A 27,645-nucleotide genomic window follows, 5' to 3' on the forward strand; every position below is an offset into this window, starting at 1 on the left:
TTCTGAGACTTTAGAATTGTCACTTGAAATGCCCAGTAAATAAGTGTTATTAAATTCACTTTTATAGAGCGCTCACTTACAACATGTCTTGTAATAACATCTTAGGCGGTGAAAAAGAAGGAACGATGTGTTACAACCATATGGTATATGAAGTGCAAAAAGAAAGTTTAATAAAGGGTTGCTACAAAGTTGTGGTTCAGACCATAGCTGATAATTAGTGTAAGGCTCCTAACTACATCCCAGTGACGAACTTATCTCACTTACAATGCACTTAAAGCTTTTAAACCAAAAGAGTAGTCACCATGTCAGAATTTATAAAGGAGCTGATTATGCTCCTCAGTATTAATTAGGTGTGTAGTCAAACCAGCACTGAGACTTGGAGCCTTGCTATAGCTGGAGAGCGCTTAATTCTTTATTATTATTATTATTATTATTATTATTATTATTATTATTACACCACCACCATCACCACCACCACCAACCTATCTTTGCTTTGATGAAATGTTTTCAGTCTCCTTCGAGATTTTTAATTAACTCTATAAAGCAGAATCTGACTCATAGCTCTTTTGGGAAGCACTTTGGGGGCAATAGTCTTTATGAAGTTAAAAGCTGGAAGTTCCTCCTATGCAGTCTGTGGCTCTGCCATACTTAGAGCAACAGCGTGTGCAGCAAGTAGGTCTGTAAGGGAATTTTCTGCTAAAATTTGCATCAAAGGAAATTAGCAAGCCTTGGGTTTTTTTCAATGTAAAAAATAAAAATCAAAACTCCTTGTTTTGCACTTTCTTCCCCACCAAAAGAAGAAACAACAAAGCTGTGATGGTAAATTAATAACCTTCCCAGATTCTTGTATTTAAAAGAGTGGAAAGCCACTACCACTTTGCACACACCTGCTGTCTCAGTGGCAGCCCTGCTGCATGGCCGCCTCTGTGAGGAGGACAGGGCTCGTGGTGAAGCAAATACACGGAGCCCTGGTGGTTTGGTCCAGTTCAGTTGCTCATGTTTGGGAAAAGGAGTGGGAAACCTCTCAGAGGATCTGGGCAGCCTCTCCAGTTTGGTAGTGAGAGGCCAGAAAAAAACCCTTTTTTGGGGGTTTGAGGGTCAAACGCTGCTGCCCCCAGACCCCCGGTGGGGGAGGGGCGCTGCTCCCCTCACCTCAGGGCCCAGCGGTGCCTCAGAGTGGGCGAACATGGCGGAGGGAGACCTGTAGGCCTCAACCCGGGAGCGGCAAAGAGGGTCGGCATCTGCCTCAGCCACCTGCTCCCTGCCAGGCCCTCCTGTCCCTCCACCCTATGGCCGTCCCAGTCTTTTGCAATGTTTGCTTCTGTGAGCCCCGCAAACCCACCCCGCGGTTCAGCCTCACAAGCTGCGGCCATGTTATCTGTGAGATCTGCCTCCAGAAAGGTAATGGCTGCTGCCGGCACGGGCGGCTCGGCCCTCTGCTTCAGCAGGTCAGGCAGTGCCAGAGTGCACACATTTACTTAACTGTTAGCATTTCTGACTCTGCAGAAAAAAAGAAAGGCCCGAGCATTTCTTTTAGTCTGCCTAATGTTATTGATAAACCTTTTGAATTCTTGCTATTGATTTTCTTTAAATAGTAAAATACCACCAGTGTCTGCTGCCAGATGAATCCGGCTAGAGCAATGTGGCTTTGAGAACAAGCCTTAGATGCTAAAAACTGGAGGCTTTAATCAAAGTTGAGTTTGGATACTTATGATCCATGATTGCATTGTAAAAAAAAAAAAAAAGATGGCATTCTGTTCTTTCTAATTTTGGAAAGGGCATGCTTTTTCATTAGTGAAAGAGCAATTTGCAAAACATAATATTTGTTTATGCTAATAGTCTTAAGACATTTTAAATCTCAGTATTGTCACTGAAACACTAGAAAATTTTCAGCAGCATTAGGAGGATTGGAGGTGATGTTTTGAAGCTCCTAGTGTTGTATACAGTTCCTCAGTCATATTCTGGGACTCCTGTGATGTGCTTAGATGAAGATCAGTGGAACAGATAGAGGAAAAAGGAAGTTGCTTTTCAAAAGAAGAAAATAGCAGACAAATAACAATGTTTTTCCCTTTGAGATCATGATAAATGACCTGGTTTTGTAAGGGTACACTGAATAAATGATGGATCTGTATTTCAGAATTAAATATTTTTGACTAAAAGTTTCCACAGGGTCACTGTTGAGGAGAGAGGATCATAAAATACAGCCTCTAAATACAACTAGCAGGGTCCTAGAACCTGAATAACAGCTTTACTTTCTGCTGTTAATATTGTTTGGCAGAAAAAACCCTGAGACATTACACATTATTTTGCTATGAATTCAAGAATAGTGATAATATCAGGTTTAAAATGTATTTAGTCTTTAAAGAAATTTATAAACATTGATCCTTTGAATCCTTAGAAAGGAGGCAGCTAGTAAAATTGTCAGTTATAAATATTGTGGTCATATGCATTTACTAGAAATATTTGCTAACGTATTTGCAAATAATAAAAGACACATTTCAAAAAATGATAGTTTTAAAAAGTGCTGTAATGAATTTTTCACTGGGAAAGAATCACATGGTAAAATTAATTATTAATTCTTTGAAGTTTCGGTTTCATATATTTTATCGAGAGACCCAGACTGGGCCCCAATCTAAACAGTCGTATATCTGGTTGACTCTAACTCATTAGTGCACTTAAGCATACATTTAATTAAGCCAGGCAAGTAGTCCTATTTAAATCAAAGGAACTAAAAGTCACCTGCACTCAGTGACACTAATGATATTCATAAAATCATTTACATGAATGCTTATGTGCAGGAGTAAGACCTGATGACATTCACACATGTTTTGCCTGTTCAACTGTGTGTAATGTTTATAGAATCAAATTCTTTATTCACATTTATTTGCATTTCTTGTATAACCTTCAGATTCCTTCCACAAGCTCCAAACAAAGGTTTAGGCATCAAATTCTATTAAAAATGTTTTCAATAGCTATTGAGTTTGATGTATATTTTAAACGTGTCTTTACCTTACAGGCAAAAAAGATGAATGTTTGATCTGTAGAACTCCTTGTCATACATTATTCCTTTCAAAACAGGTAAATGAAGCTTTAGTATTGTTGTATTACATTAATCTGTAGTGTGCTCAACAGCTAAATTATTTACATTACAAAATACTTCCCTTTTGTTTGCCAACTGTGACATGAATATTTACTGATGACAGGTTGGTAGACTGAGATACTTAAGCACTATACAGCTTTTAGTTTTATGGATTTATTCAACTAAAAGCCTATGGAGAGTCTTTAGGTTTTCAGATTCTGCTGGACTGAAAATCATTCCAACCTTTTCAAGAAGCATGACTGGCTACTGTGTAACATCAGTGACTACTTGCAAAACGTGGAAAAATGTTTACTGACTTTGGCATTTGTACATCAGAGTAAGTGGACTGTAATGAATTATTTCATGTAAGGGACTGAATTGAAAATCTGCATGGTGTTGCATCAATGTTTTCAAGTGTATTGGGTTTATTTCCCCATTTTCTCTTAAGCTCAACTATTTTCCTGATGGCCATGTGATTAAGAGATGATCTGAAATATTGTTGGGAATTCTTGTTATTCACTAGAAAATGAATAGGTTTTAATCCTCTGTCTTGAGATATCATTAGAAAGATTTATTTTTCCCATTTCTCCCATCTTCTCCTTAGCTGATTTCATAAATGGGTTGTGAAAACATTTATATTTTCCTGGACTGATGCCTACCTAAGAGACAAACCTGCCTTACAGTGATAGAAAAAAAATACTAAGAGCATTCAATACAGCTAACACATAAAGTCCTAGAACGCTGTAAGGCAATCATGTATATGAAATAGAGGACAATTTGGGACTAACCCCAAAGCAGTGACCTTCAAGGAGGGCATGATTTCTCTAGATATGTTTAAAACTGAGCTGATGTATATCTAAATACAGAAATCTCTACCTCTACATAGTGTATATAAAAAAGCGAAAAACTGTTACACTATATTTCATATTTGTAAACACACAATCTTGCAGAACTGAAATAGGGTGAAGAAGACAATGCTACTGAAAATAAAAAATACATCAAAACAACAGAATGCAATCATAATACATAGGAACGATGCACACAGCAATCAAATTAAAACAAAAATTAAAACAAGCAAACAAGCAAAAAACCCAACCAAAAAGCCCCTCATAAAGCTTCTAAATGAGGTATTTTAATAAGCTTTCAATATCAGCCTACCCTGGCTGCAAGTTTTGTTATTAATTTCAGTCACAGAATAATTTAGGTTGTCAGGGACCTCTGGAGGTCATCTTGTCCAACACCTTGCTCAAAACAAAGTATTTTGAAGTTAGATCAGTCTTAAATTGCAGCATTTCAACAAAACTTGATAATTTGCTTCAGAAATTCTTAAAGAATTTAAAAATGCAATGATTGGGATACTAACAAAAATATTATATGTTTCATTAAAACCTGCCACGGCTCTGGAGTACTAGAAGGAAGAAAATTACCATATTCTTTAAAAAAGACATTAATGATGATTGCTTATCCTTGATTAAGAACAGATAAAATGATTGGAATGATAATTAAAGATGCATATAAAAAAGTCATGGCTCTATAATTCAGGAACCTGAGTGGAAATATACCTGGTAACCTTTATGAGCTTGATGCTATGGAAGAATTCCCAATGAGTAGGAGGTCCTATAAATGTGTTAAAACTCCTCATTAAATTGTATATTGGGGCAATCAACATCTACACATTAAATATTCTCATCTTTGCAGTAATGCATGCTTGTCACCTTTATATCTTCCTTCTGTGTCACACAATCTCCACTTGCTTTTTCCCAGAGGATGGCTAAGTGTTATGATAAATCAGAATCTCGCTGTTCATTATTTCAGAATATCATGTTAACATCTGCTACTCCTCCATGCAACAGATAAAATATAAACAGTATTCTACAAACCTTTATTTTAAAGAGTTTTTAAACCAGCAATAAAGCTGGTTGGTTTTTGTTTTTCTCAGATCTGACAGGTTCTTAAACCAACGTCATTGCTTTGTTGTGACCCAAAATAGGTTTCTAGAGCTTGCCTCCTATGAATACATTTTAAAGATGCCAAATGTATATTTATGAATACATTATTTTTTCTAGATGAAATTTTATTCTCTCTTTTGTATTTTCTTTACTTAAATACCATAGATAGGTTAAACTGTGCTGTCTATCTGCTTTTTTCTTTCTCAGTCTGCCAGTTCACCCTGTGGAAATTTTTGAATGTTTTGGCTAATGTCAACCAAATTCAAAAGAGCAGAGGAAGTTTCAAATGCAATTAATTTTTTCCTGTGAGTTCTATAAAAACCAGTATCTAGAGAAAGCAAGGAAAAGCAGTTTAGTTCCCCTGGTGAGAGAAGTTGCAAGTACAGCTCATCAATAACCAGAAGGACATTTGGCAGCCACATGCACGATTCTGCAGTAACGAAACAGTGCATGCCATCTTTGATCATATGAATTGCTGTACAGGACATTAAAGTAGCTAATGTCAGAATATGGGGAACAAAAGATACAAATCTATTGCAAATACTGATTATTAATTTAGCTCCTCATGTATTTATTTTTCATACATAGAGACTCAATTCCTTCTTATTAAAAATATATAATAGAAGCACACTTTGAAAATAGGTTTGGCAAATGCAGCTGTTACTTAGTCTTGGACATTTGACTTTATACTAGTGTTATACTATTTTTGGAGTAGGCAAAAATACTGTCTCTCTATATGTTTGTGCATTTCCAAATGGAGCAAAGCCTAATTCTTTATTATTTCAATGCAATATCTTTAATTTAAGTGATAGCACTTATCTCTCTATTTTCTTAGTAGCCTAGAAAACTGTTGCTTCATTCATAGGTGGCCTATTTCTTGTTTCTTTCAATAATTCACCTCTCTCTAATTTTTCAAAATGTTAAACTTTTTCTGTAGTACTTCTGGGACTAATTTACATTTTACCTCCAAAACTGATTGGATTTTGAAAGGTGGATTCTTACATGAAGGATGCCTTTTTTCTGGGACAATCTTCTTTTATTATCTAAGTATGTTGGGATTATTTTTGCTTTCTTATTCAATTTTTGTCTAGTCATAAACCTAACTTCTATTATACAATCACAATATATGAAAGAGAACCTTCCACTTTACAGTTTATAGGTAGAATTTTTTATTTTATTTTTTTTTAGCTAGATTTCTCATTTTTAAAAGGTTTTTACTGTTACATTAGAAGATAATTCAAATGTGTTCACTGTCGGTTCTTGGTAATATATTTTAACTTAGTACTGTAACTGGTGTAACTATTTTGGGGTTGTGTTTTGTTTGTTTTTCTTTTGAATAAATTAGGAATACATGTATTCTGGATTAAAGTAACACTTAACTGAGTTGTCTACATTGCTTTGTAGATTTGGATAGATGTCCAAATGTCGCTATCATTCTGAAATTCAATTTATATTTTGTAGCATTTATTTCTCACTATAAGCAATAAATATATTCCTGAATTACAATGATAGCTTAGGTACAGAGTACTTACTCAGCATTTTATAAAAACACACATGGCCATTTATGAGGCCACATCATGATCTCTGATTAGAAGTCTCAGTCATAAAATACTTGAAAAATTCAAGTATCATTTGAGGACTTTTTTCTTATGCTAGAGTAGCATTCTGTGGCCCCAACAAGATGGAGAGATAAAGGGATCCCAGTCAGCATTGGAACCATTCTGAAAAAGGACTTTGAAACAAAACTAAATTATAAGATGCATCCATGTGGCTGGGGATGGTGAGAACCAAAAAGCCCAGAAAGGAACTGCCAGAAACTTGGCTGTTGGGCTGAAGGCAATGCCTCTTCCAGGGGACCAAAACATCTTCCTTGAATATCCTCTGGAAATTGCTATAGTCTTAGTTGCGATAAGTATATATGTGTGTAATATATTTAAACAAAAGCACAAAGACTTCCAGATGGTTAATAAGGACATTAAATAAAACTGGGCTTGTTTTCAATTTCTGTATCATCCTGCTCTTGATCTGTCCATTTTTTATTTATATACATCAATCAATTTAAGGAACACTTCACAAAATGCTTTATTTAATATAGCTTGTGAATAAAAATGCTAACATTGGTATACTTTCTTTTCTTGGTAGACAAATCCTGATATTCAATCACTGTTCATGGGAATAGATACGTTATGCAAGAAATATTCAAAAGAAATAACACAGGTGAATCTGCCTTATAACATTTTAACTCTGTAAAAATAATCAGCAACTTCAACTCATTTTTATATAAATGGGAAAATACATGAGTGAATGCTTGAAAATGAATGCATGCCCATTACTGTCTTCCTTAATTCCACAGTTTCAAAGTTCTTAAGGAAGCATAAATTATTCATCATGGTCACTGCTTATGTTTGCAAACTCTCTCTGAGGATCACTAGTCTGGTTATTTTAATGATGTAAAATCACTTTCAATGCCATGCAATGAAAAATTAGATCTGCTGGAACCTTAAACATGCCCAGATAGTGTGCCCTAATTATAGCAATAAAAAGTTACACAGTGAAAACCTGAGCTGGCTAAAGCCCTGAGCTGAATGCACTGTCTTTTTTTTTTTTTTTTTTTTTTAATCAAAATGAGCAAGTTAAGAAGATCACTGATCTCAAAGGCTAGGCTTTATTTAAAATAAGAAGAATCTAATTCCTAAAAAGCAAAAAAGCCCCAAAGAGGTCTGTTTTTTTCAGACAAATGCAATAAAAGATTTCAAGGTAAATTTCCTCCCTGCCTTCTGTAAACTGCAGGCAGGATGCATCCTTCAGGCTTAGTTTCCAGTCCAGAACTTTAGTAGCTGTCTGAGTTAAAAGAATACATATAAACTCCCATTGCCTCCTCATTTTCAGCATCTCCTCAGCTTGGCTTTGGGACTTGTTCTTGTCCCTCTTACTGAGCATTTCAGTGGCAGTTTCAACCACTCTGGGTTGAACTGTGGTTGTACATCCTCCCTGAACGCACCTGCAACCTTCATCGTCTATTCTCATCTCCCTTGGGCTGGTATTTGTTTAGTCTTGTGGTGACCTTGCTGATCCAGCAGAAGAAGATCGCCTGCTTTCTTTAATTGTGATTATGGATTCACATTTGCTCTACTCTGTGCTTCACAAACTTCTCCAAAGCTGAGCATGGTCCCTTTCCTCTGTAAACTGAATGAATCCAGACAGCTGTACTACCTATCACACGTGAAAACAAACTGTAATGTGTCAAAGAAAAGAAAAAGAGGACACGATGTCAAAAGACTAAGGTGGGTTTTCTGTACCCTGAGATAACCTATGGGAAATGTTGAAGTGTAATTAAGGCATTAAGGTATGTTCAGAACTCCTACCAGCATGAAAAGACGTAAGAGCAGCTCGTGCTCTGTTAGGGCAAAGGTTTAACCTAATATCCTGTCACAATAGCGGGTGCTTCAGAAAGCATATGAAAGCAAGGCTGCCATGTAGTGATACGCCTTCAGACCAGCCTGCTAGCTTTCAACAGCTTGTGGCACAGGGATTTCTCAAGGTGCGGTTGGTGCCTTTGCGTGGTGGATATTCTTCCCCATGTAATTGTCAGGTTGTTTTCTGAATATTTAGCACGTATTACATATTACATATGTATATATCACATAGTGATACACCATGTGATGATGATGTAAAACCTTTGTCAGGTTTTAACCTGTTACCTGCTTTCATTTGATACTCTTGAATCCCATTCTAGAGGAAAAAGTAACCATTCCCATGCACTCCATCTGTGCTAATCATTAGTTTTAGACTGCTAACACATCCCTTCTTCAACCGAATTTTTTTTTAAGCCATGAAAAATGTGTTGTTCTTTTATTGAAACTCTTACATTTCTCTGATTAAACTGAACTATTTCCAGACCTACTATATAGTTCCTGAGATGTTAAGCAGACTCAGGATATAGCAACATACATTTTTTGAAGTGGAATAATGATGTTCCCTATTCTATTCTTTTTTTAACTGCTTCTAAGATGTGATTTGCCTTTTTTGACTGGTACAGAGCAGTGAATTGACATTTTCACAGATTTCTCCTCTATAGACCCAAGGCTTCATTTCTGAGGCAGCTCAGAGCCATTACTTTCTGAGTGGCTGTTTCTTCCATCAGTTCTTCTGAAGACGCTTCTCATCCTTTGATGAATATCCTCATGGATGGAACCTCCCAGGCTCTTCTACAGTGAACAAAAAGTAACCATTCCAGTTAGGTGCTCCACTATGGGTTTCTTCTCTGAGTGTTTCTTCTTGGTTGTTTCTATCCCTACACATTTTCTGACAGTTTTGTTACCTTTGAGAAGCAAGATTTGTTATTAAGTTTTTGCCTATTGTAATTTGTTCCTCAAGCTCCTGTCTCGCCTACCTTGTATGTTTTTACTTTTAACCAGTCATGGTTTATGATCCTCATTTGGATACAAGAAGTGCTTACACACCACCAGACAGTGTGTCTGACAATTATTTTTTAATTAACAGGATATTTTTACAAGGCAAGTTATAATTGCCAGTAAGACACATTACTTTTTATGTTGCCATTAATTTTATGTGTTTGCTTAGCACTAATGAATAAGAAACACTGCAGCTAAACTGGCTTTCCAATGTCTTAACCTTGTTATTGAACAGCGTGTTAAAATATACACTCAGTGAAATAAATCTACCAACTCTAGGGTAGGTCATACTAGATTAAATAAACTTTATAAGACTTTCTCTATCAGTGATAATAACTTAGAATATTTTGTTGGAGAGGATTTAAAGAAGATACGTTAAATACATATTAAAATATAGAAAAATTTGAATACTGTGAAGTAGTTCATCACTTTTTTGCTGAGGTTGCATAGGTGTAATTAGATGAAGCTTGATATAACTGTATTTATTTTTAGATTTCAGAATTTCAAGAAAAACATCGTAAACATTTATTAGCATATCACAGACAGAAGGTAACTCAACTTGTGATTTTTTTTTTATTATTATTTTTTGCTTATGTTTGCCTTGTTACTTTGGTTTATTTTTAGAAAATATATTCACCTTTTATTGGAATACTTAGAATAATTTATCAGGATTGCCTTATTTCTGTAATTCAAAGTACCAGGTTTTAATAATTTAAAATCTGTGAGGACTTTATTAATTATGGTTACTCTTGTTTAATAAAACAGATTTTAGTTGTATGGTGGCTGAGATTAAATGGAGAGTCAAAGGACAGGGAGAGAAGAAACCCATTCACTGCATGGAGGAAACAGTGGAAGAGGTGTGGAGAGATTGGTACTGGGATGATAAGCCTAGAGGAAAACAAGACTAGGGCTGGCAAACTAAATGAGAAGCTTGAGCAATGGAGAACAAGGCTAAGGGCTAGTAGCCTGATTTAGGGATAGCTCAATGGGAAGAGGGATAGAATTGATTCTTCTGTGGAGAATAGGCACTGAATTTGTGACTATACCTCTTCCTCTGTAGGTTGGAAAGAAAATTTCTTTTTCATTTCTCACCTACTTCTAAATGTTTGATAAAATATTTGGCTATATTTCATTCATTTCTAAGGACATGGCCAGGTATATTACTTACAGCTACTTGGCAATATTGGTGAATCGACACATCAATAGGTGCCCTATGTAGAAAACAACAGAGGCAAACTCATGTAGCTGGCCAACTGACCATTTCGTGTGTTATGAGAGCATCTGATATGGTTCTCATGGACAGAACAACTTGGAAACTCAGCTGCTTTGTGGCCCATTCTCCCCTGTTTTCCATGACTGCATTTTGGGATCAGTCCCAGTGTACTGAAGAGCAGGTAGTTCTTTCAAAGTCCTGTCCTTCTGCTTTCAAAGCCAGACTGTGGAGGAATCTAGATTTTATACCCCCTTCTAATCTATTGTACTGACTCTGGATGGTAAAACTCAAACCTGTAGGCAAAGTAAAATAAAGCTCTTAATAGAATTTTGCATAAATAAAAATTTCCAAAGAATCTGTGCAAAGTTTTGATACTTTTTGATGGTGAGTTTCTAAGTTATTTACTGTTGAGATATTCATTTAACAGTGGTTGTAAGAATGCTGCTTGACTTAAGGAAGGTGTTTAGGTAACAGTACAGAAAAAAGTGAAGTTTTAGTTGGTTGCTATTTCAATGACATACTGTTTTGGGTGGTTTTGTTGTTGTTGTTTTGTCCATTCTATGTATTTGTTGATATTTTAAAATCACTTCCATTGGATCAGGGTCAGAAGAGGCCGGTTGTCTTAAACTCTCTATATGTGCAGCTATGGCTAGCACTGGTGAGGCTGTTTTGGTGGAGAAATGGTTTGACAGTGAGGCTGAGGTGAGCAAGGAAGAGAAGAGTTTCCTTGTGCAATGATATATTTGTCTCCTTCCTGTGAGTTTCAGTTAGCAATGCTCCCTCTTTCAGGCCTACTGGGAGGGAGTCTGAAGGAGCTGGGGAAAGCTAGATCACAGCTGGCAGAGGCACACAGGATGAGACAGTGGGAGTAGATGCTCACGCTCAGGGTTATAATCTCTGTCTGAGTGTTCCTGCCACTGGCTTTGAGATGAAGGTAGTGGGAAAAAGATGGAGCAAGAATGATTTACAGTATAAATAGTTTAGCAAATGGCAATGACCCTTGTGGAGGTGAGGAAGCACAAATCTACCCTTTGACACAAGAGCTCTTTCTGCCACCCTCCACTCTGCAGGTCTTGGCCTTTGGGAAAGGTGGAGTATTGCATAAGAAAATTCACAACCGGATTCTCATGCTTGGCTATCTTGTTCGTGGGATCCTTCCTTATTTCTAGTCTGTTATCCTTGTCACTGTCAACCAACAGCTCTCATGACCTCAATAAAAGCTTCTTTGTTGCTGTTTCTGTGAGTTGTGCAGCTACTGGGGTGCAGATCATGTAGCTTTCATTAGGAAAAAGAAAGGAGAAGAATACAAAACATCAAATCTCATGTAAATTAGATTTTGGTTTTAATCTGTTTTACAGAGTTTCACATCTGGAAAAAAAAGCATAATATCTCTCACAAACAGTATGATTTTATAAAGGTTTATCAGGTAATGTTATTAAAGAATTCAAATACTACTGTGAGGAGAAGCATGAAAAGTTAACAAGAAAATTCATAATTTGTCTTCAAATCAAAATATGAATAGTATGAAGAAATGGAGGACTAAGGTCACACAATGGAAATTAAGGATAAAATATAGATGCAGTATTGAGGCTATTGAGTAAAATTTTACATCCTTCATAAAATATAATGTATCATCATGTAATGAAAGACTGTAAAAAATACACAAACTAGGGAGCTGACCTAATGTTCTTGATCTTAACATTCTTCAATTTTGCAAGCTCATAACATTCTTTAATGAAGATATTTTTGGTTGTGTCTATAGCATAATAGGAAATAGTCTTCACATAAGCTTATTGCAAATAGATACTGCAAAGAACTGAATAAATTTTGAATCTGATGATATGAGAAATATGGGAGCAGAGAATTTGGTATTCTGTACAGGTATTGGTATCTTTTCCAGATAATTCCATATTAAATGCAACATAACTTTTATATCAGATATGGGAAAGAGGAAGAAAAATAAGAGAAAACTATTTTTAAGCATTTTTCTTAGTATTAATTTATCCAATATTACCAGCACCATTAGCAAAAGGTAATCAAACAGTCTGTAACTGCCAAAAAGAAGCATATCTTTCAGACTGACTGTTTAATGGATCCATATGACAGCTATAGTCTTGTCCCAATAAGTCTGGAATAGCAATGATACCTAAGATTAAAACCAATAGAAAACCACCTTTCAACACTTTAGAATACTAGTTGTATGAAAATGAAGTTGTATATCACACAAATAGCTTTTGTTTAAATCTATGATTATCTCACAGACTCTAAAGTTGGAAGAATCTCTCAAGAAAGTAACACAACAAATGCATCAGCTACAATGGTAAGAGGTTTAATGCAGCAAAAGTAAATAAGAAATAGTCTTTGTAATCAGACAATAGTAAGTTTAATTGATAAAACAATAACAAGTTATGCTATGTTTTCCTTTCTCACGTATTGTGTTGTATAAATAGAAGAAGCATATTTTTACAGAAATAAATGAACAGTTATTTCTGTCATCAAGTCAATTTTCTACACATTAATTAAGCCTGTCAGGCAAGAATCCTTTTATTTTTAAATTCAAGTTAGTAGTTACTCTAAAAAATAACTTTTAGAGATCTCTATCATACAGATATTCAGTTTTAAAATTTTTATTTGCATTTACGTAAACATGTTTGTGTTTTTTCCAAAGGGCATTCCAGCATCAGCCTGGAAAGTACTATGATATCTTTCCTAGTACCTAGCCCATTTGCAAGATTGCCAGAGTTCTGTAACATGATTCTCATCTTCTCTGTTTCTAGTAAAAATCAGCTTCTTGACTCATCTTAAAGTAGTCTTTTTTCACAAATGCATCAAAGAGATAGCCAAGAGGTAGCTCATTGTTATCCCTGTGCTCATTGGCTGGTAGATCTTAATCTTTTCATCTTCTTTATTTCCAACTTAAAGTCAAAGTTCTTATCGATCCCTAAGTGCACTCTGTGCTATTATTTTCATGTCATTAAATTTTGTTTCAATTATTTGCTTAAAAATATCACATTCTTTAAATCATTATGTGGTTCTCCTCAATACTGTGTAACTTTCTATCTTTAGAATTTTCTGACTTCAGATTTCACAAACTGTGGGGAATCCCTGAGTCAGCAGGTAGTATATTAAACAGTTGCAAGACTGATCTGAAGGGGACATCACTAAAAACATTTCTCCACTCTCTTCACCCTTTTTTGTTGTTGTTTCCCTTTTAACATTATTTATGATATACTTACCTTAATTAATCATTCTTATCTCTGCTTTAAAGTCCATGTGGCCTATACAGCACTCTAATGTTTAAATTGAATTAATGCAGAAAAAATGTAGTATCTTACCACTATTTTAAAAAATCTTCTTACCAGAACATAAAACAGAACAAAAAAGATATCAGTTGATCTACTGTGATCCACCTATGGTGAAATTATTACATTTTCCATATAGCATTTGTTCCTTTGTCCTGTTTTATCCTTTCCATTTTCTAAGATTCCAAAAAATACTTTGGAAAAAAACCTAAAAGGCTTGGTCTGCTTTTCCCTTTTAGTGAATATGGGTATTAAGAGTACTTAATGTATAGTTCCAATGTACTATAGTTCCATCTTCTTGCGAGAGCCCTTCATGAATGCCACTTTATGAATACCAGTGTTCAAGGCTGCTGAAATCTCCTTAATAAGCCGGTTCATGAAGCCAGCAATTTAATTGCAAAATTTTGCTGATCTTTATTACTTTTCTGTGTTTTTTCAGTATAGACTTTCTTTTGACTCTGACATGCACATAGTACTGTATAATTCTCTCTTATGCTGCTTGGCATAATAAAATTGAAAAAAAAAAAAACAAACCAAAACAACAAACCACCCTAGTATAAAAAGGAAGCTATGTATGTGGTGGATTATCATAGTTTTTATGTTTTTATCCACTGCCTTCTTTTTATTGTCTGCATCTCAAATAGATAGCATCTTGGTTATACCAAATACAGAGTTCTTACTGAATTTCAGATTTTTCAGAGTTCTACCAGGAGACTGTGACTAGGGCTTCTCCTTGCATGACCAGTAGACATATTCCTCCTATTTGTGGTTATTGGCAAAGGTATCAGTTTTACATAGATGTTGGTGAATAGCATAAATATGCCAAAATTTCTTTTGATAACTAGATTTTTTTTTTTTAAGTTTGGGAAATGTATACATCAAAATGAAGTTTTGGCTCAAGTGTAGTTAATAGTTGTATTTTAACATCTGTTGTTGCATAAAGTACTTTGCCATAATATCCTAAATTGATTTTGTTGGGCATGTAATGACTGATACAGACATTATGATATAGAGAAGAAGTAGATAATAGCTTAGCAAATAGATTGTTGTTTTTCTTCATGGCAAATAGTGTCATGTTAAAACCAGCTATTGATGGATAAAATGTTTTGATTTCATGCTTTATTGACCAGCTAGACAAATGAACTAGCCAAACCAGCTTTCCATTTATATCTGTTGTTTCTTCTGTTTCCCCTTTAGTATGAAACCTCCTGAACAAACTACACAACTACCATTCTCCAGTACAAGTAGAAATCCACTTTCCAGTAAGAAATGTTGGTTTAAGATACTAACTATGGAATACATATCACTAGATATAGCTATGTTCTAATATTAAATTTATTAATGGCTTTAGATCCTTCAAGAAAACAGAATGGTTATTCTTCCTGTTCTTTTCATCCTAGTCATCCTTCCACTTCTGAAATGTAGGTACAACTCTATTAATTTTCAATGAAAATATTAACAGTAACAACATACTGATATTTTATACACAAAGCCATTTTTCTTGTAGTGAGTTTGAAATAAGCATATTTTCTGATTTTGTGTTTTATTTCCACAAACTGTGTAAGGTTGTATCTATCCAAGTGTACATAAAAGCTACTTGTATAGATTGCCTTTGTACTCACTGGAAAAAATTCTAATACATGACGCACCTTTATAGATAGACAGATAGGTAGATAGATAGATTAGTAAGGAACTCTTGCCATTGACTAGGCAATGACATGTACATACATCTGTGTGTGCACTGTAGTTGTCTAAAGTTAAATGGGATGAACTCCAGTAAGGCTCATTAAATTTTAAATAAACTGAACATACAGCTTGCTCAAGCTAAAAGACTTCTATACCTGTGACTGTGACTTTATTTTTTATAAAAAAAATAAAATTTCAGAATGCCCTTGTTGTAAAGTGACAAATATATAAATATGCTTTTTTTTCTTTACTTAAATTCAAGAATAGCATTGCTAATCATAAAATAACTTTCTCTGTAAATGTCTAAACCAAAGGTCAGAATCAATTAATAGATTCTTCTTACTTCTAGTGGATTTTGGCACAAGTCCTAAATATTCGTGTGTGCTATGCATTACATGTTATGCTTTGCCATTATCAGTCAAGTTTAACATGAGAATATAATATCATTTTAGTCATTATAATGAATTTGTTATTTTTATTACAATCTCATACTTATTTCAACCTTTGTTCTAAGAATGGAGTCAATGGAGATTGATCCTATACCCTCACCAATGAGGAAAGTAAGTGGGCTTTTTGTATATATGTTTATATATATGCTTTTAATTTCTCCACCTCTGAAAATACTCCAAAGAATAGGATCCACCCCCATCCGAAACAATTCTTGTGTACATGCTGATTTCAGCTATGCTTGATACTTAGTAGAAGTCAGATGCTTCCCAAAAAAGAAATTTCCAAAAGGAAATAAATCACAACATTGATTTCTGGAATTATATTTCCCCACATACCATATACAGGTTTTTAAACTTCTGATGCTAAATTAAATGGCAAATTCTTGAAATGTCAGTATGTTTATATTACAAAAATGTTCTAACTGTTTCCAAAATAAATGTTGCTAATGCATGAAACTGAGAGATGGAATTAAATTTATGTTCTAATATATTAAGGAATGGAAATATATGTAAGATTTCCACTTTCATGAGACCTCATGTAGATGTCTTCAGTGCAGGTCTCTGCTAGTATCTCAGGGTTTCCTTTATAACCTATGGATTGGTTATATCCATAGATAGACCTACACCCATAAATATAACCTATGGATTAGTATGTGTGATTCATCTAATTCTAAAGGAAACTTATTGGTCTTACTCCTGTTTCTCTTCCTTGACCGTAAAGGGAATTTCAGGGGATCAGGCTGGATTGCTGTCATTGCAGATGTCTGAAGTTACGAGAGGAGAATGACTTGGCACTCTTACTTCACATCACACTGATTTTCAAAACATTCCTGAAATTTTATATATGATGGATAAAAGGTTTTTTTAATTCACAAATCAAGCCAGTCATTATCTTTCATCTTTCATGCACAAGTTTGTTTGCTGCTTGATCGTGTGATCTTGCTTCTGTCTATGCTCAGGGGCATCAACGCATGTATAATATCCTCACATGTTAAGAAAAAACTAGGTGTAGAAGTCAATGGTCTGAAAACAATGTTAGAACCTGATATTTGAGTAGGGAATTGCATGCTTTGAATGACATCTCTAAGATGAGAATGAAGGCAGGAGCTTTTCACTGTATTAGTATTTTGATTAGGAGTGGTAACATCCAGGAACAGATGCTAGCTTAAGAATGGAGTTTCAGCACAGAAAATGATGTAAGTGCCTGATATTTTTGTTATCTGAATGTGATGGAGAGGACCTGTTGGAATAAAACTAAAATACATCTACTTTTCCCTTCCCTATAGTTCTCTAAAAAATAGTAACTTAATTCTGAGGTTTTGCATTTTAGTGCTGTGAAGAAAACTGGCAGCAGAGAGCAGCAGAAATCTGCAGGCATTATAGTCCTGAAAAATGTAACACTATTGCTTAAAATACCTTAATAATTAACATACTTATTACACTGCAAATAATACCTTGCCATTCATTTAGCCTGAGACACCGACTGGTCCAACAAGATTATCATTAATAACTCCACCACAAGATGGACATATGGGTGAGTAAAAATAAAGTTTGTAACTGGATACCATTTGTATTATATTAAGAGGATTAATAAATTAAAATCAATACATTAGCAGTTTACTGAGCAAACTTGAATTGTGTTGAGGTATAAGGAACTTATCATGTAGACAATCTAGCAGATGGGAAAAGGTTAAAAATGAAGAATGAAATAAGTCTTCCTGGTACTAACTTACAGTGTTCTGTGAATAATTACTTGTAACCAAAGTGATTTTTGCTGAGCAATCATAGTCAACAGCTGCAAAGAAAATACTGTAATGATGTGTATGGTTGAACAGAACAGGCATACTTGCAATATATGTTATTGACCCTCTATTAACCTTCATAATTATATTTGTTTATAGTTACCAGAGATTAACATTGTCCATAATGTCATAATAAAAATCACACAAGGAAAAGGGAGGAAACTAAATGGAAGTTACAAAAGTATTTCATAACAAAAGTGAGGTAATTAAGTTGAGATCAAAAATTTATTCAGAAAGGTGATTGGTTTTTTTCACCATATCACTGTAATAATGTATAAGATCTTTGACCTGCCTGTACTTCCTTTCATTCCTGGGCTGTTGCAGAGCTTTTGTAACACTCTGATATAAATAAGACGTGAGTAAGAGCCTACTGAAATTAGTGCAGTCTCCTTGAGTACTGTTGAATAGTGAGGAGTTTCCTAGAATTCCTAATGCTCTGCAGGTCTACCATTCCTGTGTCCCTCCCACTCTTGTTTTCACATTCAGCACCTTTCTGTAACAGTCCATTCTCAGGCAGTCTTTCACCTGATTTCAGCAGTTAATACAATCCATCTCCAGCCACATAAGAAGCTTTTAGCACTCTTGTGTTTTTACACAGTGTAAACGTCCCAAAACAAAGGCAAATACAATTGCAATGCAATTGTAATGAAGGAGAAAAAAATTGCTTTTTTTAAGGTTATGTCTAATTTATGTGTTCAGATCCTTCCTAAATGCATGCTTGCCTATAAATTTATGAATAACAGGATAGTGAGAGTTGAGGTTAACTGGTTTTTTATTGTGTCTAAATGTAAATAGATATTTAATTAGATAGTAAAATCATATGTAGAACAGTTATGTGTTCAGCACATTTCAGAATCAACCCATAAAGCTGAAGGCATCAAAGCATACTTGAAAAACTAAGGTCAAGTAGAAACAATGATTTAATGGTGCACTAAAGAAAGTTTCCTTCTCAGAGATGGACTGGGCAAAAAAGAATAGCTGAAGAATTCAAGCACCTCAGCAGAGCTATCTTGATAGTGTATTAATAGTCTAATAAATGAGAGAAGGTGAAAGAAACTAACATATGTGTTTAACTTGAAAAAAATTTGCAGGAATAGTGCAATATGGTGTTTTTGTGACAGCTAAGCTCTGTGTAGGATTAAGCTATTGAGACTAAAGACAATTTTTCAGCTTTACCTTCTGTTGGAGTACTGCTGAGCACTTTTTATAGCTTTCACTTTTGCTGGATCTTCTTCCAGTAAGAGTAGCTGGAAGACAATTCACACCTCAGCAAGTGTCTTGTCTGTGCTAAATTGTGAAAAAACATTATTAATTTTTAGGGCTATTTTAATCCTTTCTCAAGTGACATGGTGACTTTATTTTGTCAGACAATTCTTTCCTTTCATTGTCTATTGTAATTGTGCATAATTTTTAATTCTTGAATAAACTGATTGTGAGTTTGCCCCAAATAATGCAATTCAAGTACTAATCTTTGTTTCCAAAGCTATCTCTTCAGTAAAATGGGTAATTCATGTTAGTCCTGTTTTCAAAAATTCGATTTTTACAGGTAGTGTATCCTACAGAAGTTCTCAGTCATCTGGAATAATGTCAAGTCAGAATAGTAGAGCAGGATCTACAAGGTAATTAAATACCTTTTCAGGATGCTACCATCTCCTGTGAGAGACTGAAATTTCTCTTGTTTGTCCTGTATTAATCTGTACATTTAAATGTTATATTCTGCATCTAAAGAAATGTTAATGTGCAGGTTAGCTATCACCTGTATGAATGTGTTTGTTATTGTTGGAAGGTTTTATTGTGAAATCACTTTCTTCAAAAATGTGCAGAGATAATCTGAGTTCCTGTAGCTGTGAACTTCCACAGTCATGGCACTTTTATACAAAGGGTAGTAATTTCATAGCAAGAAAGGGCAACAATGTGTCCGCATTATAATTCTAAAAATCAGAGATGACAACACAATAGCTACAGAAGACCTAATCTCTGAATGACCTGAACATCTTCCTGCAGTATGTAGCAGGTGTTTCAGGTTTGTCATGTAAACATTGAAAATGTCTCAAATTGTAAGAACTGTTAACATCAAGAAAAAACTTAAAATGGTTCCAAAACAAGTAAACTCTTGTTCTCTGTAATCATTAAGCCAAATATATCTTCCTAGCACAAGTGGAAAATATATATAACAAAATATTTCTTCTTTTCCGTCTCTGATTCTCATATCATTTGTTTTGTCCTTTTGCTTTTTAAAATATGTAAAAACACTAAAGTAGTAAAAATCTGATAAGGAATATATAGAACACAACAATTTATAGCATTTTCTATTCAAGTATCAGAACTATGAATTTAAGGGATTTTGAAAGCTCTTGTGCTATGAAAGTAGCCTAAAATCATATCCATTAATTAATTTCATTGACAGATCCACACCTATAAGACTACCACATAGTGGATGTTCACTTACATCATCATCTGGATCACAAAGTAGTAGAAGGGGGTCATGGGCTACTTCTGATTTCAGAACCCCTCAATTGTATCCGTTTACATCACCTTCCCCACAGTCATCTGTAACAAGACATCCAATCACCATCTCTGGCCTTCTGCAGAGACAACATTTAGGCAAGTATATTTTATAAAATAACATTTAACACTTCCTGAAAAAATTTCAGCACAGCATATGCTTATTACTTATTTACTGGAGAACAGTAAATAAGAAATAAATTAAGGAACACAAAAAATACCAGTTCTAAATAATGCAAAGCGTATAATAATTGTGCAAAAACTAATCTTACAACAAATCTCAAGTAAGGAGGAAAGAAAAGAAAAACGTGAGTGGAGGAAGCGCAGTGAGCTTGGTGGGAGTTGTAGCAAGACTGAGATAGTCAACAGGAGTCCTTTAATAAAGCAGAATAGTTAACACATGGGAAAGAAGGAAAAAAATGTCTATAATGAAAAGAATGAATGGGAGACAATTCCTGTATGACTGAATGGCATGTCATAAAAAGTGGGTGACAGTTGACATCTCCCTATATCCAGTAGAGAAGAAAGGAATGTAGAAGGAAACTGCAGTATTCTGAGAGTAAGTAGTGAAGTATTAGTCACCTGGTTATTGGGAACTATTAATGTAAATGACAAATGAGTGAACTCATTCTGAAAATGAACAATGGATAGGGAATGAGCAGATGATAAGACAGAGAAGAGGAAGGAAGATGTGTTAAGGAATAGGAAAAAAGGTGAGGATATTAAAAGGGTTGGGAGAAGAAAAGGAGCCCAGAACAGTGGATGGGACAGAACAAAGACTATATAGAGGAAGCAGATTAAATAATTTATGAAGAATGGAGATAAGAATGCAGAATATTAGTGAAAAGAGGAAGAAGGATGCACCAAAGGAAAAAGATGAGAGGACAGTAAAGGCTATTTTTCCCTCGAAGCAAGAAATATAGAAAAGAGATGCTCTGGGAAGTTACAATAAACAGACCAAACAAAAAAGCAAAGATTAGGGAAATGATGGGAAGAAAATTAAAGAAGACAAAAGCATTTTCTAGTGTTTTATTTTTGTTTTATAATTATTTCTCTGTCACATGCTCTGTATCTTCACATTTTGGGTGGAAAAATTTAGATTATAATTATGATCATTTGTTCCTGGCCATTTTCCCCATATTCTGTATGATACTAACATTATTTCTTTTATTATTACCTATTACCCCATCACAGACTCCAGTAATCTTCCCAATCCCATGATTTTTTCAACCCTAATACTGTTCTCTCATTCATCAAATTTTCAATCTCAACTTTCACATTTAGAATCATAGAATCATAGAATGGTTTGGGTTGGAAGGGATCTCAAAGGTCATCTAGTTCCAACCCCCCTGCCATGGGCAGGGACACCCTTCACTAGACCAGGTTGCCCAAAGCCCCATCCAACCTGGCCTTGAACACTTCCAGGGAGAGGGGGGGCCTCCGCAACCTCTCTGGGCAACCTGTGCCAGTGCCTCACCACTCTAACAGTAAAGAATTTCTTTCTAACATCTAATCTAAATCTACCCTCCTTTAGCTTAAAGATCTAGCTGTCATTTACACACATGTAAATGTCTGGAAGTGACAGTAAAAAGTAAAGTGTATTAGTTGTTGAGTGCAGCACAAAACTAGCAAAAGTAGCTGCATAGAGACCAGCCCAGGAGGGGTGTAGGTAGGAATTGTACTGGGGCAGATTAATTCATAAAATGATAGAATCATAAAATCATAGAGTCATAGAGTCACAGAATCATAAAGTCATAGAGTCACAGCACCATAGAATCATAGAACAGCCCAGGTTGGAAGGCACCTTAAAAGATCATCTGGTCCAACCTTTTGTGGCAAAGGGAGCCTAGATGAGATTATTTAGCACCCTGACCAATCACATCTTGGAAACCTAATTCTTCATATTGCAAAGTTTACATCAGAAGTGACATTTTTGTTATGTACATTAAAAGAATAATTCAGCTATAAAGCATTTTTCAGTCCATATTAATAAATGCGACCTTTCTATTTCAAGAGTAGCACATCCCAAGCAGTTTTGAGTTCATGAAACTTCATGAAACCAAAATAAAGATATTTTAAGAAATTAACTCATCCTCAAGTTATGAATGCTTATAACTTGTGGAAACTTACATCATAATTGTTTTTCTTGTGGAATTTCTGGACAGTAATATAGCATGTGAAATAATGCATGAACCTGACAGAATCTGTAAATGAAGTAGTAGAAATATAAGTTTAAAAAACCCATGTCTATACTGAACTTAATTATTAGTCATCTTTGAGCTTTATGTTTACAAGTTAATTGCAGTTCATATGCAGAACAATGTTTTGGACATTCACTTGTGTTGTTGAAATTGGAATATGGCAAAAGTGCTTTTACAGAAAGAGAAACCTAAATCTTTTATATAAATACAAAGGACCATATTTAGATTCATACTACAGTTCTCATCAAAATGCATGGGGTTTATTTTTAATTTTTGATAGTTTTCACTTTATCTCTTCCTTGAAAAAGTTCCCAAAATAATTTACGTGAATAAAGTTTTCCTTTATTCTTACTATTTTTTTTTCCATGTATACTTGTATTCTTATTCTAGGATCAACTAATTTTGGAGGACATTCAGCAGAAAGATAAGAAAACATCCGTGAATTGTTTTGGTCAATAAGCATCTGGAGAAGCCCTACACAGTCTTTGGATATCAAAGTATTTGTAATTTCTATAAAATGTCAAATTGGCATAAACCAGCTAACTATCCAGCATGAATAATGTATTTAAAACATAACTGATCTTGTTGATTAACATCTACAGTAGTTTTAAACAAGAGTACAAAACCCTCATGTTGTTTTTATAAATTTTGGCTTAAAATATATTGTATAAATAAACAGCCTTTATTAACTAAGTGTTAAGGCAAAACATGATTATATATTCAATGAGCATTTCTTGCTGTGAAGTCATTGAGCTGCAGCAGAACTCTATTTTAAATGGTTGTGCCTGTACAGTATTAGAGATGAGCCCCAGTACTAACACAAAAGTAATTTATGGTTTTTTGATTCCAGAATTCCAGATTATGGTTCTTAATAGATAACTTTTGCTTTGCACTGTTGAAAGGGGTAAGCTTTGAGGAATATTACATTCTATCCAGACTCTGCCGAGCTCATAATACCGTACCTATTCCACACTCCAAGAAGTTTATCATTTGACTTAGGTAGCAATGATTTCTTCCTAAAAATCGAATGAAATGGGAAAACTGCATTGAAGAGACAAAACCCAGTGGAGACTACCTTTACTCTCACACAGGAATAGCAACTGGAGTCTCTGAATGGAGAGTGCCAGAATGCAACCTTTTGAGAATAATTCTTATGCTGAAATTCCCACCATTACTATGCAAGTCTGGCAAAATTTTGGTATGACTGAGTCATCAAATATGCACCTTTGTTTTGTTTGGCCCTAACCGTACCTGGACTATTTTAAAAATAACAAAACTATAAGCTGCTTTTTGAGATAAAGTCCCCTAAGTACATGATAAATTTCTTTTGGCTTGAAATGTTTTGCTTGACCTAAAAGAAAAGTCAGAAGAGAAAGGGGAGAATAAAGGAGGATTTTTGTGATGCTGAGAGAAAGTGTTAATTCAGCCAGAAAACAGAAGAGTCAATGGTTGTTCTTTCTATTTCTGAATTTGATTTCATTGTTCTTACATCATCTCCCTAGCTAGCTACTGTGATGAGTTTTAACTGGCAAGTGTGCCCCTTGAATGAGAGTAAAATAAATGGAGAAGCACCTGTTTTGTGAATATCTCTGGGGCAGGGGCTTCCATGACAAATTTTAAGCTTCACATTTCCCTTATTTCAATGTAAAACTGCTTTTACTTTTTTACTATGAGAAAGTTAGTGTGTTTTCTCCTCCCCAATATTCTTATACTTCCAATTTTAGATGAGATTTCTAAGTAAATTTCCTTTCAAGCAAACTTCCATTTGCAAGATTTAGTTTTACAAGGCGACAGACATGTACAAGTAAAGGAGTGTGGTGTAACTTTTTAAAATTCCTGTTCTTCTTTAATTCCAGACGAGCTGGAATAGCTTGAAAAATGAGGCTAGTAAAATATGATTGCTGGCTTCCACATTAATTGTGCCCCATGGTTTTCTGTTTGTTTGGATCACAAGACTGTATTCTTTCTAATTTTTATATTGCCACACCGCAAGTCATCATCCAAGTCTGCACAGTCATACTATGGCTTTTATAATTGCTGAAAGTTGCATTCTATAATCAGGTGGGGTTTATTAGTTTTATTTCTCTCTCCTCCCCACCCCCTCACCCCTGTCAATTGCATGGTTGTAAATGAAGATGGAATTTGAGGTTGATAAAGCTGCAAAGTTGTGTCTATAAATGGGACTTGTCTGAAGGTTCCCTGGAAGGAATCGTATAGGAAGGAGTCATTTATGCTAGTTCTACAGAATTAACAATAATAAAAAATGCACTCTGCCATTCAAAGATGTGAATAAATACACCCAGAGAGCTGAATGATTTCTGTATTGCTGCTCGCCATGGTGGTTCCTCACAAATTCAGTAATAATTTTCATGGCTCTGGTAATATTCACTAATTCACCTTTCCTATGGTAAAAGCTCGACACAAGCAGAGCTGGTTTTTGGCTCTAAGTTGAGAAAAGAACTTGGAACATCACATCAATAAAGAAGTATATTATAAAAATGTGTACTTACATAATTTTAATTCTGCTTTGAACTACTTTGTAGTATGTAGTAGTATCTTCTACTTAACAGGTATTACCTAATCTATGTGAGCCCACAGTCCAATTCTGAAAGAAAAAAACCTGCTCATATTTGGAGATGTTACAGCTTTGAAATGCATTTGAAAGAGAAAACAGAATGTAATTTGAGTAAAAGAAAAAGGCACGGGAGCTGTACATACTGAGTAGAAATACCTTTGAATGACACTGTCGTGCTTCCCTGTTCAGACAAAATGAAAATTTTGAAAAGAGAAGTTAATGAATTGACCATAATGTGATTTTTTTTTAAATTTCCATCTAAAAGTGGCTCTCATATCATGCAAAATAATTACTAGAAAAAATAATTTAAAAGAAAAAAAGCCATTTGAGGAATGTAATTTGTCAAGTTCAATTGTTTTATCATTTGTTCAAAAAAAATTTGGAAATAGTTAATTCAATATTTTCTTCTTTAAGAAGAGGAGAAGGGTAAAACCCCAAAGTTTTCTCTATCTGCCAATAAGCGCAGAAGTTTCTATATTCATCTCTTAGGCATTCATCTTCACCGAATTTTTCTTGCTTTTGTGAGGAATTAACATCCTTTAATCTTTCAGGAAATTTGCAGTACACTAATGATACACCAGAGGGTGCTAACTTACCTCTAAACATTTAGTCATCCCACTCAGGGTAACTAGAGTAAAATCTGTACTATTCTGGCCTTTTCAGTTTGGAACTTATATAGAAAAGCTACACATAACAAAAAAGAAGGGCAACAAAGTGATGTAGAGTCAGAAATGCACTCGACAGGAAAGGAGAGAGTCTGAATGCACCGAACTGGAAGTTAAACCAGGAATTCAGATACAAATATGTGAAAAGTCAAAATGGAAGCAGGGGTTAGTCATGCTGGTGGGGTAAACAGTAGTGGTCTGAAGGAAGAAGTTATATAGGCTTGATATTGGGAAACTTTCTTAACAGAGTATTTTGGGAACATGCTAGTCTCTCGGGATAGGGTCGCTATGCCAGTATTCAAGAGCTCAGAGTTAAGATACCAGTGCTAAAGCTGAGGCGTACAGCTTTGAGAACGCAGAGGCTGAACGAGCCTCAAGTTCTTGTCAATGCGTCTATCTGCAGCTCTCTGCTTTTAAGTCATAAGAGGGCACTAATTTATCGAATTTATTTTCTGGGAGAGAACACAAGAGTATATATTTCACTACAAGTGTGTTTTATGCACATACAAACAATAGCATAAGATTTTATTACAAGTCAGAATCACGCTATTCATGCAAAGGGGTCACCACGAATGTTGAAGATAATCTCTTGTTTGTGTTATCGTTGCCAACTTCAGCTTCATTTCACAGTCATCACTTATCTTTTTCACAAGGTGACACTTATACCATATAAGGTAGTATCATGTCTATTTATTGCTTTGTAATACAAAGGAAGTCTGTTGCAGACAAATGCTTAGTCTGTTAGACATAATACCTGATACTTGCCAAGTAGCATTTTCTACAATTGTGCCAATTAAAATGCAAAATTGCTACCACTTATTTTTGAGCTCTCATGTTCTGGCAGTCAGGAAAGAATGCCATAACTCATCAAGATGCAGCACTGTCATCTTATCTCAGATAGTCTTATTTTTCCTCTAGAATTTAACCTGCTCGTGACCTGAGGAAATGCAATTTGATAATTCTCTCCTTCTGTGGTCTCTGTGTCATAAGTGCCAACATACTTCAGTCTGTAGATCAGATTTGTGTGCCTCTGGAGCACATGCTGTTTCTGGTGGTCAGACATGCGTCTTTGTGCCAGACTCTTCCTGCAAATCTCTTCTGTGCAGATAGAAACATCCGTGCGGGTAGGACACTGCTCATTTCCGCACTGCGAGCATTTGGGGTTCTTTCATTTGAACTGTTAGGATTGCTAGGTATCCCATCAGCTCCAGCAAGCTTTAGCACTATGCAGGCACCAAATCGTCTGCATTACTAGAACCCCTGACTGCTACAACATTTTGCAGGGAAAACTGCTCGATTTACACCGATATGCAGCAGTGCCCTTCATAACAAAAGGATTGGCTTGCTGAATGTCTTCATGGAGAAGGTTAGTGACATCCTGCACCAAGGATCCTTTGGCTGCTGTGCCCCATGAGCTCTCCTCAGCATTTCCCTCCATTATGTCTAAATCCCTGATACTTTGTCCCTTGGAAAGACACTAAACATTTCTCCGGACTCACAAGAGTGCAGTAGTACCAGGGACTACTGTCCCTGCTGTCTGGAGGGGATGGGGAAAGAACCTTCTTGGGACAAGGTGATGTGGGTGTGGCAATGAGGTGGGGAAGGGCAAGAATGAAGGAGTCAGTGAATAAGCTGTTATCAAGTTACTCCAACTTTACCACCAGAAAAAGAGGAAAACTCTTTCTAATCTACAAATTGAAACAGAGTTGCTTTCCTTTTCTATGCAGGACAGGGGAAAGGTCCCTCACAGCCCTGCCCGTGCCAAACAGCAGTCCCCTGACCTTGCTGCTGTAGAGCTGTTCAG

General features: G+C 35.3%; 1 protein-coding gene across 1 annotated transcript; it reads left to right on the forward strand.

Moving 5' to 3' along the window:
• The first annotated feature begins 104 nt into the window (after positions 1 to 104).
• Positions 105 to 25,018, forward strand: RNF212 (ring finger protein 212). Its single transcript, XM_010307041.2, has 12 exons — positions 105 to 1,401; positions 3,017 to 3,078; positions 7,171 to 7,245; positions 9,936 to 9,992; positions 12,918 to 12,976; positions 15,156 to 15,220; positions 15,310 to 15,379; positions 16,159 to 16,204; positions 17,564 to 17,627; positions 19,442 to 19,514; positions 20,303 to 20,499; positions 22,992 to 25,018. The coding sequence occupies exons 1-12, from the start codon at positions 1,290 to 1,292 to the stop codon at positions 23,027 to 23,029; spliced, it is 918 nt and encodes a 305-aa protein (XP_010305343.2). The 5' UTR covers positions 105 to 1,289; the 3' UTR covers positions 23,030 to 25,018.
• Positions 25,019 to 27,645: the final 2,627 nt, after the last annotated feature.

Source organism: Balearica regulorum, chromosome 4, assembly GCF_011004875.1.
Source record: "Balearica regulorum gibbericeps isolate bBalReg1 chromosome 4, bBalReg1.pri, whole genome shotgun sequence".
In the NCBI taxonomy this organism is placed as follows: domain Eukaryota; kingdom Metazoa; phylum Chordata; class Aves; order Gruiformes; family Gruidae; genus Balearica; species Balearica regulorum.

What these genes read in the sequence shown, in the direction of transcription:
- RNF212 (XM_010307041.2), top strand. Translation starts at nt 1,290, where the DNA reads ATGGCCGTCCCAGTCTTTTGCAATGTTTGCTTCTGTGAGCCCCGCAAA. An exon ending in TGAGATCTGCCTCCAGAAAG is followed by an intron (nt 1,402 to 3,016) that starts GTAATGGCTGCT and finishes TTTACCTTACAG; the next exon opens with GCAAAAAAGATGAATGTTTG. An exon ending in ACCACAAGATGGACATATGG is followed by an intron (nt 17,628 to 19,441) that starts GTGAGTAAAAAT and finishes CGATTTTTACAG; the next exon opens with GTAGTGTATCCTACAGAAGT.